Source organism: Notamacropus eugenii, chromosome X, assembly GCF_028372415.1.
Source record: "Notamacropus eugenii isolate mMacEug1 chromosome X, mMacEug1.pri_v2, whole genome shotgun sequence".
NCBI lineage: Eukaryota > Metazoa > Chordata > Mammalia > Diprotodontia > Macropodidae > Notamacropus > Notamacropus eugenii.
In genome coordinates this window covers 72,491,816-72,505,338 of record NC_092879.1, presented here as the reverse complement: position 1 = coordinate 72,505,338, position 13,523 = coordinate 72,491,816, and the positions used below count along the sequence as shown (strand labels likewise).

The window sequence follows — 13,523 nt, the reverse complement described above, 5'->3', positions numbered from 1 at the left end:
TATGTATCACTTCCTTTCAGAAGTCATTTTGTCCCCTATAAAGTGAGTACCTGGACCACATGATCTCTCTTAAGTCTTCCCAGGCTACATAATCTTATACTTTTCTAAGTCCTTATTCTTTCCTGGTGGCCAATTTCCTAATTCACAAAAAATATGGGACTGAACCCATAAAAGAGATTACTTCCCCAGTTTGAAGGGTTTAAGGCAGCTCCCCACGTCCTTCTCTTGCCCCCTCCCCTTCCCCTCTCCCGCTCCTCTCCCACCCGCCCCCTCCACCCAAACACCGCCCTTCCATTGGCCCAACCCTGTGTATTACCTCTTCTGGCCCCACCCCCTATCTTGGAGGCCGCCGAATTCGGGACTTGCGCAGTAAAGCGTAAGCTAACGGAAGTCGTTTAGCCGCGGCCTTCTCTCCCAAGAGCCAGCTAGGCGCGTTCGCTCGCTCGTTCTCTCTCCCTCTCTGCCGTCTCTGCCGCCTCTCCCTCCCTCTCTCTCTCCTTCCCTCTCTCCTCCTCTCTTTCCCTTTCCCTTCCACGGTTGGTCAGGCGCTTCAGGCAGCCGGCGGCGTTGTGCCCTCCTCTTCTCGGTGCTCAGGTAAGTCGGACATGGCGACGATCCTCCAGAGATCCTCGCTCCCCGGCCGCGGAGATCTCTCTTCTCTTCCTTGTTCGAAGAGGAAGGAGGGGGGGAGTGAGTGGGGGGAGGACAGCGGACGGGGAGGTGCCTTGTGGCGTCCATTGCGGCATTCATTGCGTCCCGCATGGCGCTCACCCTTGCCACCCCCTACCTTTGTCCCTCCTTTCCATGCGCCGAGCTTCTCTTCCTCCTCTTCCTCTCCAAGCATGCTCTTTGTCGGTCCTTCTACATGGGTACAAGTCCCCGTTTATCCCCACCCTCCCACCCGTCCAAAACCTTTTCACGTAACGGTAAAAGGGCTTTGGAATCCGTGGGGTTTGGCTTCATATTTGACCCTTGCCACTTACTACCCTGTTTACGTGACCTTGAAAGAGTCCCTTGATCTCTTTGGGCCTTAACTTCTTTGTCCATAAAAACGAAGGGCTTGGGAAGGATGGTCCCTAAGCTTCAGCCTTGGGTGATACTATGATCTTCATTGATGGTACATCTCCCCCCCCCCCCACCCCTTTGTTTGATACTGTGACACTTTACCATTTTCTCTCTAAACACATAGTGGGTGCTTAGGAAATATTGGCCGATCTATTTTTATTTTCTCCCACAGCAGTATTTTAAGGCAGAACCACAGAACAGTCTGGTTTTTCCAACAGTTCTTGGACCGCTCAACATATGAGCCTCAGGTCACTTGTCAATAATGTTATCTTTTCAGTAGAAAAGAGCTGTACGATTTGCTGACGTTAGTAATTCAGTTCAGGCCACTTAAAGACACCATTTTAAGGGGGTCTTTGAGTCAGTTTTAAATTAAGGAAATGTGGTTAGTTACATTGATAAGTTTCGTTTCATTTTCCACATTTGGTGATAAAGGTCCTTCCAAGTGAATGATTATGCTGAATGGGTGTCTACAGTAAAGAAAGGAAAAGGAGAAAAGCCAAGTGCTAAACTTGCAAGTCCAAATGACAAGTATTTCTGGCATAGTCAATGTAGGTCTTCAGGATGGCTAGTAGGGGGAGGGGCACTGCAGGCCTCCAAGTTCTGAGTGGCAGTTTACAAGATGGCTTCCTAGCCCTCTCTTTGTACATTAAAAATCATTCTTGTCTCTAGGTGTTCTAGGGATACTCCTTCCTTTTCATTTCCAGATTGTATTTAGTTGGCCATGGTGAAGGGAGCAGGTCAGAATGATACCTGTTGTTTCTTAAGGACCTGGACTTTTGCAGATGGTATTCTGCATTCAAATGTCAACTCAATGTATATGGGAGGGGAGAATGAATACAAAATACAAAGACTTACATCTTTACCTTATCTGTTTAGTAAGTTTGGGTTTTGGCATATCTGCTCTCAGTTGAGTAATGAGTCGGAAGCGAGATAAGAATAGTTGAGATGAGCGGGAAAGGACAGAAAGTGGAGGCAAGGGAAGTAGACAACTTTTTCTAGAACCTGGCCGAGAAAGCTGTGGGATTGTATAGGGATAGAGCTAAACAGGTAATGGTTTGAGGAGTTGCTAAATTCTATATCCCAGGACCCTTGTGAAAGCAGGTACTTTAGAGGACACTGGATTTGGAGTCAGAACCTGGACTCTGCCACCTGTAGTGATCCTGAACAAGTACCTTCTTACTCTGACCTTTATAGAGGAGAGATAGCTTAGTGACCCAATAGTCCTTCTAGCTCTAAAACTGGGAAATGATGGTCCAGGTCTGTAATACACTGCCTCCTCACTTCTGCTTTGTTAAGTCTCTAGCTTTCTTCCAGGCTTTGCTGAAGCACCATCTCCTATTGGAGGCTCAGCCTGATTTCCTTCTCTCTTCCCTCAAAAAAAAAAATTACTTTTAATACTTTGTATTTCCTTATCTGTGTTCCACATTTAGACTTCCTTAGAGCAAAGACTGTTTTGTTTATTTTTCCGTATCCACAGTACTAACCTGTACCTGCAACATAATACTGTTTAATGAAAGCTTGTTATGTGAATGAATAGGCTTGGTAGAGAGGAGGAGAGAATGAGAGGAAAGATTCAGGAATGGACTTTGAACCATGTACCTATCTGAAGTATTTAGACAGCTCATTTCTGTGGACAGAAAGTCCCAGATTTTGTGCCACCAAGCTTCTTTCCTTGACTTTTTACTCTTTTTGTTGTTACTAATTCCTAGAATTTATTCTGGTGAAAAGAAGGGATCTCAAAACTCAGTATAGATGTCAACTGTTACTATAATGTTGAGTCTGTTTTTGTCTGTTAGGTGCAGTCCATTTTTTAGGATCCCTGCCAAGTATCTCTCTGAAGAGCTGGGCCCCATTTTATCTGTCAGGTAAGTTTGGATGTCATGGGTGTTTTGTTTTGTTTACAGCAGGACACACAGGTATGTGACAATTCCATCTTTAAAAAAAGGTTTATTAAGTGACCGTTATGTGTTAGATACTTTCCGTTATGAATAAATAAAAAGACAAGTGAAACAATCCCTGTTTTCAGGGACCTTAGACTCTGTTTGGGCACACTAAAGAGGCCCCAAAAGGTGGGAGACAGGCTCCCTGAGCTGAAGCTTTTACTTCAGTCTTTTATGTGAATATTTCTGCATTTTTTTTTCTTTGTAACTCTCCTAGATGTCCAGTGTCCTAACTGGAGTTGAATTTGAGGGAGGGAGAAGCGACATACAAAAGAGTTTAGGGAGGGGATATAGAAAGGAAAAGGGAGAGGGATGAGGGCAGGGAAACTAGAAGAGATAAGAGGCATCCTCACCACTTTTACAGAAAGGAGAGAGTTGCTTTTCAGCATCTGTTATCTAGGAACCTTTGTCTTTTTATTATTGTGGGTTATTAGAGTTTTTGGGTTTATTACTCCTGTTTCTCCTTACTTTGCTATATTGACATTGAAGTTACCCTGTTTCTCTGATTTTGATAAAGCAATAGTATTCTATTACATTCAGATACCACAATTAATTTAGCTATTCTATGGTCATCTTTGTTTCCCATTTTACAATTTTTGCCTTTATGAAGAGTATCAGTTTTTAGTTGATAAGAGGTTTGAGTCATGCTAACAGATCTTGACAGGCTAGAGCAGGGGTGGGGAACCTGCAGTCTCAAGGTCACTTGGATTTGGCCTTTTGTCCAAGTTTTACAGAACAAATCCTTTTATTAAGGGGATTTGTTCTGTGAAGTTTGGATTTAGTCAAATGACTACACTTGAGGACCTAGAGGGCCACATATGATCTTGAGGCCACAGGTTTCCCACCCCTCGACTAGCACATTGGACCAAATCTAATAAGGAAATACATGTGTAACATTAAAAATTCAAAAATGAATTATACCTTTTGATCAAATAATCTTGTTATTGGGGAAAGATTCTGAAAATGTTATCAAAATCAGATCTGTTCAGAGATTTTCATAGCATTATATGTAGTAGTAACAAAACCCAAACTGGAGGAAAAAACAATTAAATGTCCAAGAGTAGGTAAATGGCTGCATTGTGGCCTGGTAACATGTTGTAAAGAACTCTGCAAGCAGCCCTGTATTTAAAAAAAAATTATAATGCAATTCAGACTGTATTTTTTGTATTTGTATTGAGGTATAAATACTAAATTTATAAAAAAAAATTGGTATAAAAGAAATGAGATTAGTCTTGACATACTGTCAGGTCAGCTGCAGGCCTTGATCAGTTCATTTGTTCCACTAATATAATGGCCAGGGAGTCCTTTCCTATTGCTGGACCTGTTCTTAGAGCATGTATGCTATGCCTGTGTATAAATTTTTTGTTTTCTGGAAAACATACATAGAATGTTACTCAGGTTTCCTTATGAGCAGTAGTGACCACTACATCTCTCAGTCTGTGGGTCTTTAATTCTGGTGTACATTGTTTTCTTTCCTCTGCAGCGCAGTTAGTTGTCATTTTATGTTTTTCTGAATTCCTTCTTTTTGGTGTTCTCCAGTTGATGGGCGTTTATAATGTCACTAGTTTTTTTGATAACCCTCAAAAAATGTTGCTTTTAATATTTAGGTATATGTGGAACTTTTTTTTCTGTTTTTGACCTCCTTATTTCTCTCGTTTTATTAGAAAGAGCATCCTGAAGTTGGCTTTATATGTGATCAACTTGTTAAGAGATACAGTGAGGAAGCCAGCCAGTCTGTTTTGAAGATACGTTGGCTAGAATAAGGCACAACTGTCCATCATCATGCCCAAGTTTTACTGTGATTACTGCGATACATACCTCACTCATGATTCTCCATCTGTGAGGAAGACACACTGCAGCGGGAGGAAACACAAGGAGAATGTGAGAGACTACTATCAGAAATGGATGGAAGAACAAGCTCAGAGCCTGATTGATAAAACAACCACTGCATTCCAGCAAGGAAGAATTCCTCCCAACCTGTTCTCTGCTCCTCCACTAGGGGGGCCTATGATCCCACCTCCTCACCCTAGCATGATGGGCCCCCCTCCTCCTGGAATGATGCCTGTGGGGCCTCCTCCTGGCATGAGGATGCCCATGGGAGGCCATATGCCTATGATGCCTGGCCCTCCAATGATGAGACCCCTTCCTCATCCCATGATGGTGCCCACTCGCCCAGCAATGCCTAGACCAGACAGATAAAATGGAGAAAATTGAAAGAAACCCATTTCTCAGTTTTCTATTCTTTGTTCTATTTCACCAGAACATCATGGTGCTGGGTCTCAGATGTGGGTTCTCCCCCCCCCCTTCCCTTTTAAAATGTGGGCACTCTTTTACATCATTGTCACTTTCCCATGATCTCCCCCTTCCCTATTGTATCCCCCCTTCCCCTGTGATAAATAAGCACAGTGAAAAAAAGTCAACATTTTTGGATGTGTCTAAAATTTATTCCTCGTTCTGCATCTAAAATTTAACATCTCTGCCAAAGGAAAGGAAACATACTTTACCAGTCTTCTGAAGTCACAGTTGCATAATGCATTGATCAGGGTTTTAAAGTCTATCAGTGTTGTGTTCCTTTACATTGTGGCTGTTGTGTAAATTGTTTTCTTTTATCTGCTTACTTTCCCTCTCCCGTTAGTTACATACAAGCCTTTCCCAATTTCTCTGACTTCTTCATGTTCATTTCTTGTAGCACAGTGATAGTCCATTGCGTTCATATCCCGTATGTTCATTTGATGTTTCTCAGTTGATGAGTAGTTTGCTTGCAGTTCTTTGCTACTACAAAAAGTGCTGCTATAAATATTTTTGTATATATGGGACCTTTCCCCTCTATCTTTACCGTTCTTGGGTTATATGCCAATAGTGGTAACATGGAGTCAGAGATATGTGTGTTTTAGTGACTTTTTAGAGTAATTCCAAATCATTTTTCAGAACTGTTCGACAAATTCACACTCCACCGAAAGTGCATTAGTGTGCCTATCCTTTCACAGTCCTTCCAAATTTGGCCATTTTCATCATGTCACCTTTCTCAATCTTATGAATATAAAGTGAAGCTTCAGAATTGTTTTTAATTTACATTGTGTTTAGGGAGTTAAAGCATTTTGTCAGGATTATTGCTAGCTTGAAGTTTTTCTTTTTGCAAACTGCCCCAGGGGTAGTTTCTAACCGTGTAAGGAGACTTCCTACTTCCTGTCAAAGAAGAAACAATTTTAAAAAGGAAGAGTGGGGCAGAAATGCAGCTTATATTTGTATTGTGGCATATAAAAATAAAAAGTAATGACTGTTTTAGCATTTTCAAAAATTGACTCTGTCTTTGATAGAGCTCTCTTGACGTACCTATTCAGGCATACCTTGCAAATCACCACTCAGTCAAATTTTGAGCTCCAGGGGGCTTGAGATGACATTAAGGCACACTTAATGGGAGTCCCTGCCTTGAAACTAGGAGGGTGGGAATGGTTGTTCTACTACAAAAAATGTGAAGATTTTTGGCATCTCTGGCTTCTTAATAACTGATAAGAGTGCCAGAGAATCAAAGTGGTTGCTTTGTTGGCAGGCTATTGAGCTCTCTAAAACTTAGGCATCCATACCTAAATTTCATTGTGATAGTTGTGACCTCACATCACTGCCCATCTATGAGAAAGATGATGCCGGATGAAGAAATTCAACCTGAAAAATTGTACTATTTAAGAAAGGGCAGTGGTCACTCCTTGATGTGTGCTTTCCAATGTCTTGTGGAGAGGGCCTTGTTTGTTATCCCGAGATGAGAGGAAGTGGCCCCTCAGATGCTTCTGGAATCATAACAAAAGCGCTTCTTGGAGTTAAAGCCTGAGTGACAGAAGGCTTGGGGTTATATGAAGATAACACTTGATATGAGTGCCTGCTTTGATGTTGGAGAATAAACTGGTCTATATACATACACACACGCATAGGGAGAGGCTTTAGTGGTTTTGTGGCTGCCCAATCTGATAGTCAACGTTGTAGAATGGAAATCTGACTGAAACAGGCTTATAAGCAATCTGTCAGACTTCCCCAAACAAGTTTTTGTGTTCAGGTTGAGATGTTTTACTTTGCACTCAGTTATATCCCTTTGGCTATCAAGAAGGGTCAATGTGTCCAAATTGGAGTGATCCTCACCAGGCATTTAATAAAATTTAACAATGTTTTAAAACTTGTGATGGACATTATGTAAATTAACGGGTTTTGTCCTCACAACAATCCCAGTGAAGTAAGTACTATTACCCCCATTTTGCGAATAAGAAAATTGAGGCTGAGAGTTAAGTGATGTGGCCAGGGTCACACAATAAGTAGGATTTGAACTTAGCTTTTACTGACTTCTCAATCTAGCACTATCCACTGTGATACCTATCTACCTATTCATTTAACAACCTGTACATCTACAGGGAACATCACTGTTTCCTGTTTGATTTGAAAGCGGTGGGGTATCAAATGGGGGCAGCTAGGTCTTGTGGATAGAGTCTGGAGTCAGAAGACCTTGGTTCAAATCCTGTGGGAGATACTACCAGTAGGACCTTGGGCAAGTTACTTAACTGCTGCCTGCCTCAGTTTCCTCAACTGTAAAATGGGAATAATATCAGCACCTACTTCAGTGTTCTTCACCCTTCCCTACTTTCATCACAGGCACAGGGAAGTCCAGGCTCTGGATATATTGTAGGGCAAGGCTAAACCTACTCTTTGCTTCCCCTAGCCATATCCTTCCACTGCTCTTACTACGAGGCATCTTCAGGGTTTATCCAGTCTTTATGTACTTACTAAAATCAGTTGAGTGTTGGATGGATGTGAGGTATTGTGGCCCAGATTGTATTGTGGGCTCCCCTACCAGGAAGGCCTGACCCAAGGGTGGGATTTTGTTTCAAGATTCTCTTCTTTGTCTGGGCCTAGATTTAGGGTCATTTCCTGAATCTGATGCTTTCTAGGTATGCAGTGGCATTGTCCTGAGCAGACATGCAGTGTGTGGAGAGAGTTCTGCTCTCTCTGCTAGAGCCCATCCTAGGCCCCTCTACTGTGAATGATTGAATTCTGGGTAGATTAGGGCTATACATTAGCCTTTTGTGTTCTCGAGCATACTTTTGGAGTGTTTTGCCCTAATTCTGCTTCCCCTTAATACCATTGTTGTTTCTAACTAATGGAAATTTTTGGTGGATGGAGGTGAGGGTAATTTGCCCAGAATGCACTGAAGGGCCCCCTGTGGTGATGGCATTTCCCTCGGTGTCATTTTTCAGAAAATTCTCCTCTTTGCCTTTTCACAGATTTCAGGCCATTGTTCTTCCTCTGTTACTTTCCATTGTAACCAGATTGTTGTTCTTTGGCAATGATGAACACAACAATCTGAGTAGATGCAGGTGCCTGAATGGGGACCCAGCTAGATGGGTGGCAGCTCCTCCTCTCCTGTATGTCTCCCCCTCCTCTTCCTTCTCCTCTTCCAAGGAAGGTAAATTTGAATGGCCAAAGGATGCTCAGTTAACTTGGGGTTTACTGGCTAGATTCCTTCCTTTCTCTTTGCCTTTCCCTTTCCCTTTCCCTTCCCCTTCCCAAAACCTTAAACCCACTGCACTCTGAAGCCCATAGATTGGACAACACTAGGCCCCTGCCTAACTGCTGTTTCCTGGACCCTCCTGGCTTAAGAGTGATTATCAGTAGTAACTGTTGTTTCTCTCCCAGCCTGATGTCTTTCTTTTTCTTTGCCTCATTAAAGGGGCCATCCCCTGACTACTTCTTGAACAGGCCTATTCACTGAATGGGTGTTACCTCACTGAGTACATGAATAGACCTTGGCCAAGGTCTCCCATTGCATCCTGGGCCATGTCCAGTCATCCTGATGAGTATCTGGTCACTGGATTCAGATGGCTCTGGAGGAGAAGTGAGATTGGTGACCTGCACAGCCCTCCCTCACTCAAAACAAAGTCAAGTGCAAGTCATGTCATCATTTGTCTGATGGCATGGTCTTCTTTGGCAGCGAAGGACGAACACAACAACAACATAAAGAGTGAGGCTGAACTGCCCCATTTTAGCTCTAATAGCGTAACTGGATAAGAACATTTGTTTGGTTCATTCAAAGTGTTCTTAATCAGGTAAGGTATTAGAGCTAAAATGGGGCAGTTCAGCCTCATTCTTACATCTACAGTACGAAGTTAGGATTGGGCTTGGACCATGATGGGATGGGGTAGGGAGGAGAGGGACACACAATGAGGCCAAAGTAGCAACTGGACATCAACAGTATCCTGGTGGGAGAACAGTCCCATCCTCAGGAATGTTCCAAAGGCCATAAAGCTATCATGGGATGTCAGTGTTAGAAGAGACCCTGGAGATCAAGTCAAACGTCCCCCTCATTTTATTGTTTTAATTTTTTTGATTATTTGTTTTCAGTTTTCAACAAGCACTTCCCTAAGTTTTAAATTTTCGCCTCCTCCTTCCCCTACATGCACTCTCATATGGGTTCCACACAAAATACATTCTTGTTAAACACTTTTTCACATTAGTCATGTTGCATAGAAGAATTAAATTTTACAGATGGGGGAGAGTGAGGCATCCCAGAGGGTACAGGCCCTTGACAGGGTCACCCAGTTAGTGCCAGTGGCTAGCCAAGATGAGCCCAATCTAAAGCTTCCCCTGTCTCCCACCCCACCCCTGCTGCTGTTCCCCTCCTCCACACCCAGCGTCTCCTTTCTCCTTTCTCTGTTTTATCTGCCTACCATAAGGCTGGGGAAGGAACATCAGAGATCTCATTTGGGAAACTCTGAAAACTCCTGGAAGGGCAATAGGCAGGGTGGGGGGCAAGTTCCTGGAGGGGGATGAGCACCTCGAGTTTGAGGTGGTGCCTCTTCCCACCTTCCAAGGCACTTCTAGCGGCCACCATATCTTCCAAGTGGAGGTGAGTGTGGAGCCGAGGTAGGCCTTAGGGTGGGGTTTTAATGAGAAAAATCTTTTTCTGCCTTCTCCTGCAATCCCTGGGCATTTTGGGGTGGGAGTGGGAGGTTCCCTTTACACCTCTGCACCTTATTGGGGTTGGAGAGGGGATCACCCTTTCCCTTGATTCTCCACTGTGTGGGGAATGGCTTCATTATACCCTCGACTTTTCTTGTCATCCTTATTTGAATTTGAGCCTGAGAATGAGCCTGAGTGAACACTGGCCTGCTGATGGGGTGCTTGGGCCCCAATTCTAAAATCACATTTCTCTTTAAAAATCACATTTCTCCCTAGCCTCAAAATACTATCCCAGGCAGTTTCTCCCCAGTCCAAGGACCCAGCCTTCCCAGCAAAACTTTTATCTCTTTTCCTGATGCAGCAGCCAGCTGCACCTATAGAACTTATTAATCTGAATCAGCTGTGTACTGGCTGAACTGGCTGTGGACTGGGTCATAATGACATTTACTACTCATTGACCAATCATATGTCTCCTAGACTTAGACATAATATATATTCCCTTATATTTATTTTGTCTAACAAGATATTGCTGAGAGCAACCTGGTACTTGTGAACCAGCCCTTACTGTTAGTTGACTTAGTGTTGGTTCAGGCCTACAACCACATCTCCAGGTAGCCCCCACCTTGGGCTATTTCCTGATGAACTCTGGGTAAAATACCTGTGCAGTAAATACCAAAAATGCATATTCCTTTGAGAACTGACCACTTCTTAACCACTCCCTAATCCCACCCCGAAACATCTAGTTAGCATATTTGGTACACAGAATATCCTATATAAATTTTACCTTTACCCCTTTAACTGTTCCCTAAGAACTCTTGCCCACTCGAAAGTGTAATAAATCTTTACCTTGACCTCAACAATGCTTGAGTCCACGAATTTATTCCAGGTGACCTGCCCCTGGTACTCTGGTCTTTGTGGGGGGGTCTCACTCCCTCCCCCTTCCAGCCCTCATTACTGCCACTCTTTCTGTCCCAGGTTATGGGACAGGGTGTTAGTTTCCGCTTCCATAAAGTAGTAATAAAAAGATTAGCACCACTGACTTATAGTGTAGACCCAGGGAAAGAATGAATGAGATTGCAAAGGGCCCTCTATGCATGTTATCCATTCAAGTTTTGGTGAGTCCTTTTTTTTATGCCTCTGGGTTAATTATGTAAGGGCTAATGTACTAATGTGGCCTCTGGTTGGGAATAAAGTTAGCTACTTAAGGAAGGGGATAAAACACATGGATTAATAGGCAGATTAAAAAGAAGGCAGTTTAAAAGTAGAAAAGGAGATGAAAAGAATAGGGAAAAAATATTCCGTATCTCTACTTTCCCACCTCTGTACTGAGAGGAGAGCAGTTTGTTGTGTCATACAGCATGCGATCTCGAATAGAGTAAAAAAAAACAGAATTTGAAGTCTAATGGCCTGGTAGACTTTGGGCAAATTACTTAACCTTTATGATCCTCAACTTTGTTGTCTGGAAATCGAGGGGTCAGATGAAATGTATCCAAGGTCCATTTAGGATCCATGTTCTACCTGGACTGATTTTGGTAATTACATTGAAGGAGAATTCAGCTACCCTTTTCTATTACTTATTACTATTCCATTAAATATTTAATTTTGTTATATTTAATTATTAATTATTCAGCTGTGGATTTTGCTTAGGTTATTTTAGTAACTGTGTTTGTTCTGCTTAGTTCTGATTCTGCTTATTTTCCTCTACATATCTTCAAATAGCTCCTCCCTCCATTTTTCTCTAAATTCTTCATATCTGCTGTTTCTTTTCTTAAAAATAAATTTTGATGCTATTTTTACATCCTCTAAATTTCTTCCAGTATTTCTCCCTTTCACTCCTTTCAGAGTCATCCCATGTAGTAAAGAATATTTTTAAAGAAAAAAAAGCAGAAGAAAAATCAGCAAAATCAATCAGTAAATTGAAAAAGTCTGAAAATCTATTATCAAAACATAACATACATATACAATTTTTTTCCATTTTCTTTCTATTGTGAACTTCAAAACCAAATGAAATGAACACTTCCATATCCTTTGTGGAGTAGGAGAAGATTATATATGAAACTACAGGTCTCTATAATTACTAAAGGGTTTTTTAGCCATTTCTCCATTTTCTAGGTTTTTTTTCTATCAAAAGAAATGCTGCTGTATTTTGGTCTTTGACATCTTTGAGGCTCATACCCCCTTTTCAGGATCACTGAGTCAAAAGAATATAACAGTTTATTGACTTTTCTCACATAATTCCAAGTAGTTTTCCAAAATGGTTCAGCATATAATATATCTGTCTTCCCACAGACTCTTCAACATTCACTGTCTTTTATTCTTTGCCTGTGTATGAGGTGGGGGAGAAACATAAGAGATGTTTTAACTAATATTTCTCATCACCTAGTGATTTGGAGGGTTATTTTTGTTGACAATTTGCAGTTCTTCTTTTGAAAGTTGTTTGTTTATATCTTTGATCATTTCTGTCTTGGAAAATGGCTTTTGGACTGATTTATTTATGTTGATTTCCTACCTATCCTGGAAACCAGACTTTTGCTAAAGATATTTGATCCAAATATCTTTATTCTTGAACCTTTCTGTTATGCTAGTTGCCTTGATTTTATTTCTTAAAAAAACTTGAATTTTATTTATTTATTGAAAATACCTATTATGTTTCATATATACCTCTCTTAATTAGGACCTTTAACCATAGTTGTGAAGGGTACTTTTTCAACTATAAGAATAATTTTTGTAACATAGGTCATATTTGTTCATTAGATGTTTGGAATTTACTTGTAAATCTGTCTGGACCAGGATTTTCCCTTCTTTGGTAGTTCATTTATGTCTTGTTTGAGTTCTCTTTCTGAAATTGGGTTATTTTAGATGACTGTTTCTTGTTTTGCTAATTTGGATATTTTATATGTGTTTTTAAAATAAATGTTTATTGCTATCTTTTGTTTTTCCATGACTGAAATATCTCTCTGTATCTCCCATTCCCCCACCCCCCAGGTATCCCATTTAACAAAGAATTTGGGACCTTTTATAATTTTTCAGGAAATCAGCTCTTTCCTCTAAGTTTTTCTTTTGAAGTCAGCCCAGAAGGGATGAGAACCCACAAGGAAGAAATTCTGAAGACCGAAAGAATTAAATTCCCATGACCAGAACTAAGAGTCATCTGAAGAGATCAAGAGATCAAGCCCAAGGAACTCTTTATATTCATAAAAGATATTTACAGAAGATGGAAAGAAGGGTAAGTAACTGAGAATGAACTTAAGATTGTGGTATGGTCCACTAAAAATAGAATCAGAATGAACTGAGGCTCGTGAGGGAAAGAAAGGACTCTAAGATTAAAATAGTATTTTAAACTCTTTGGGGGGTAAGAGGAAGCTGGAACTGGCTTACTGCCTGCGTTCCATGACTACTGAGCTGTTCAGTTCTTCTTTTTCTTGTTTGTTTGTTTGTCTTCTGCCCATGATCTTTACCCTGGAAGTGATGGAACAGAAATGATTAACAGGGATTTTGTAATCGGTGTGTGTTAACATTAGTATAATCTGCCCTGATGAGATTACCTCTGTAGTATTATGTGCCATCCAGGGTGCCACA

At 41.4% G+C, this 13,523-nt stretch overlaps 1 protein-coding gene across 3 annotated transcripts in view; it reads left to right on the top strand.

Annotated features, from left to right (window-relative positions):
• Positions 1-320: 320 nt before the first annotated feature.
• LOC140516104 (U1 small nuclear ribonucleoprotein C) overlaps positions 321-13,523 on the top strand; it is a 34,779-nt gene continuing 21,576 nt past the window's right edge. For 2 of the 3 annotated variants that reach the window (XR_011971292.1, XR_011971291.1), the window contains exons 1-3: positions 321-594; positions 2,862-2,930; positions 4,670-13,170. Coding sequence is in view for 1 of the 3 variants with exons in the window: in XM_072627064.1 (XP_072483165.1) it covers positions 4,788-5,204 (417 nt within the window). In the remaining 2 variants the exon portion in view is untranslated. Of the gene's footprint in view, positions 595-2,861; positions 2,931-4,669; positions 13,171-13,523 lie in introns of those variants that run through there. The other variant, XM_072627064.1, reaches the window with a different exon arrangement.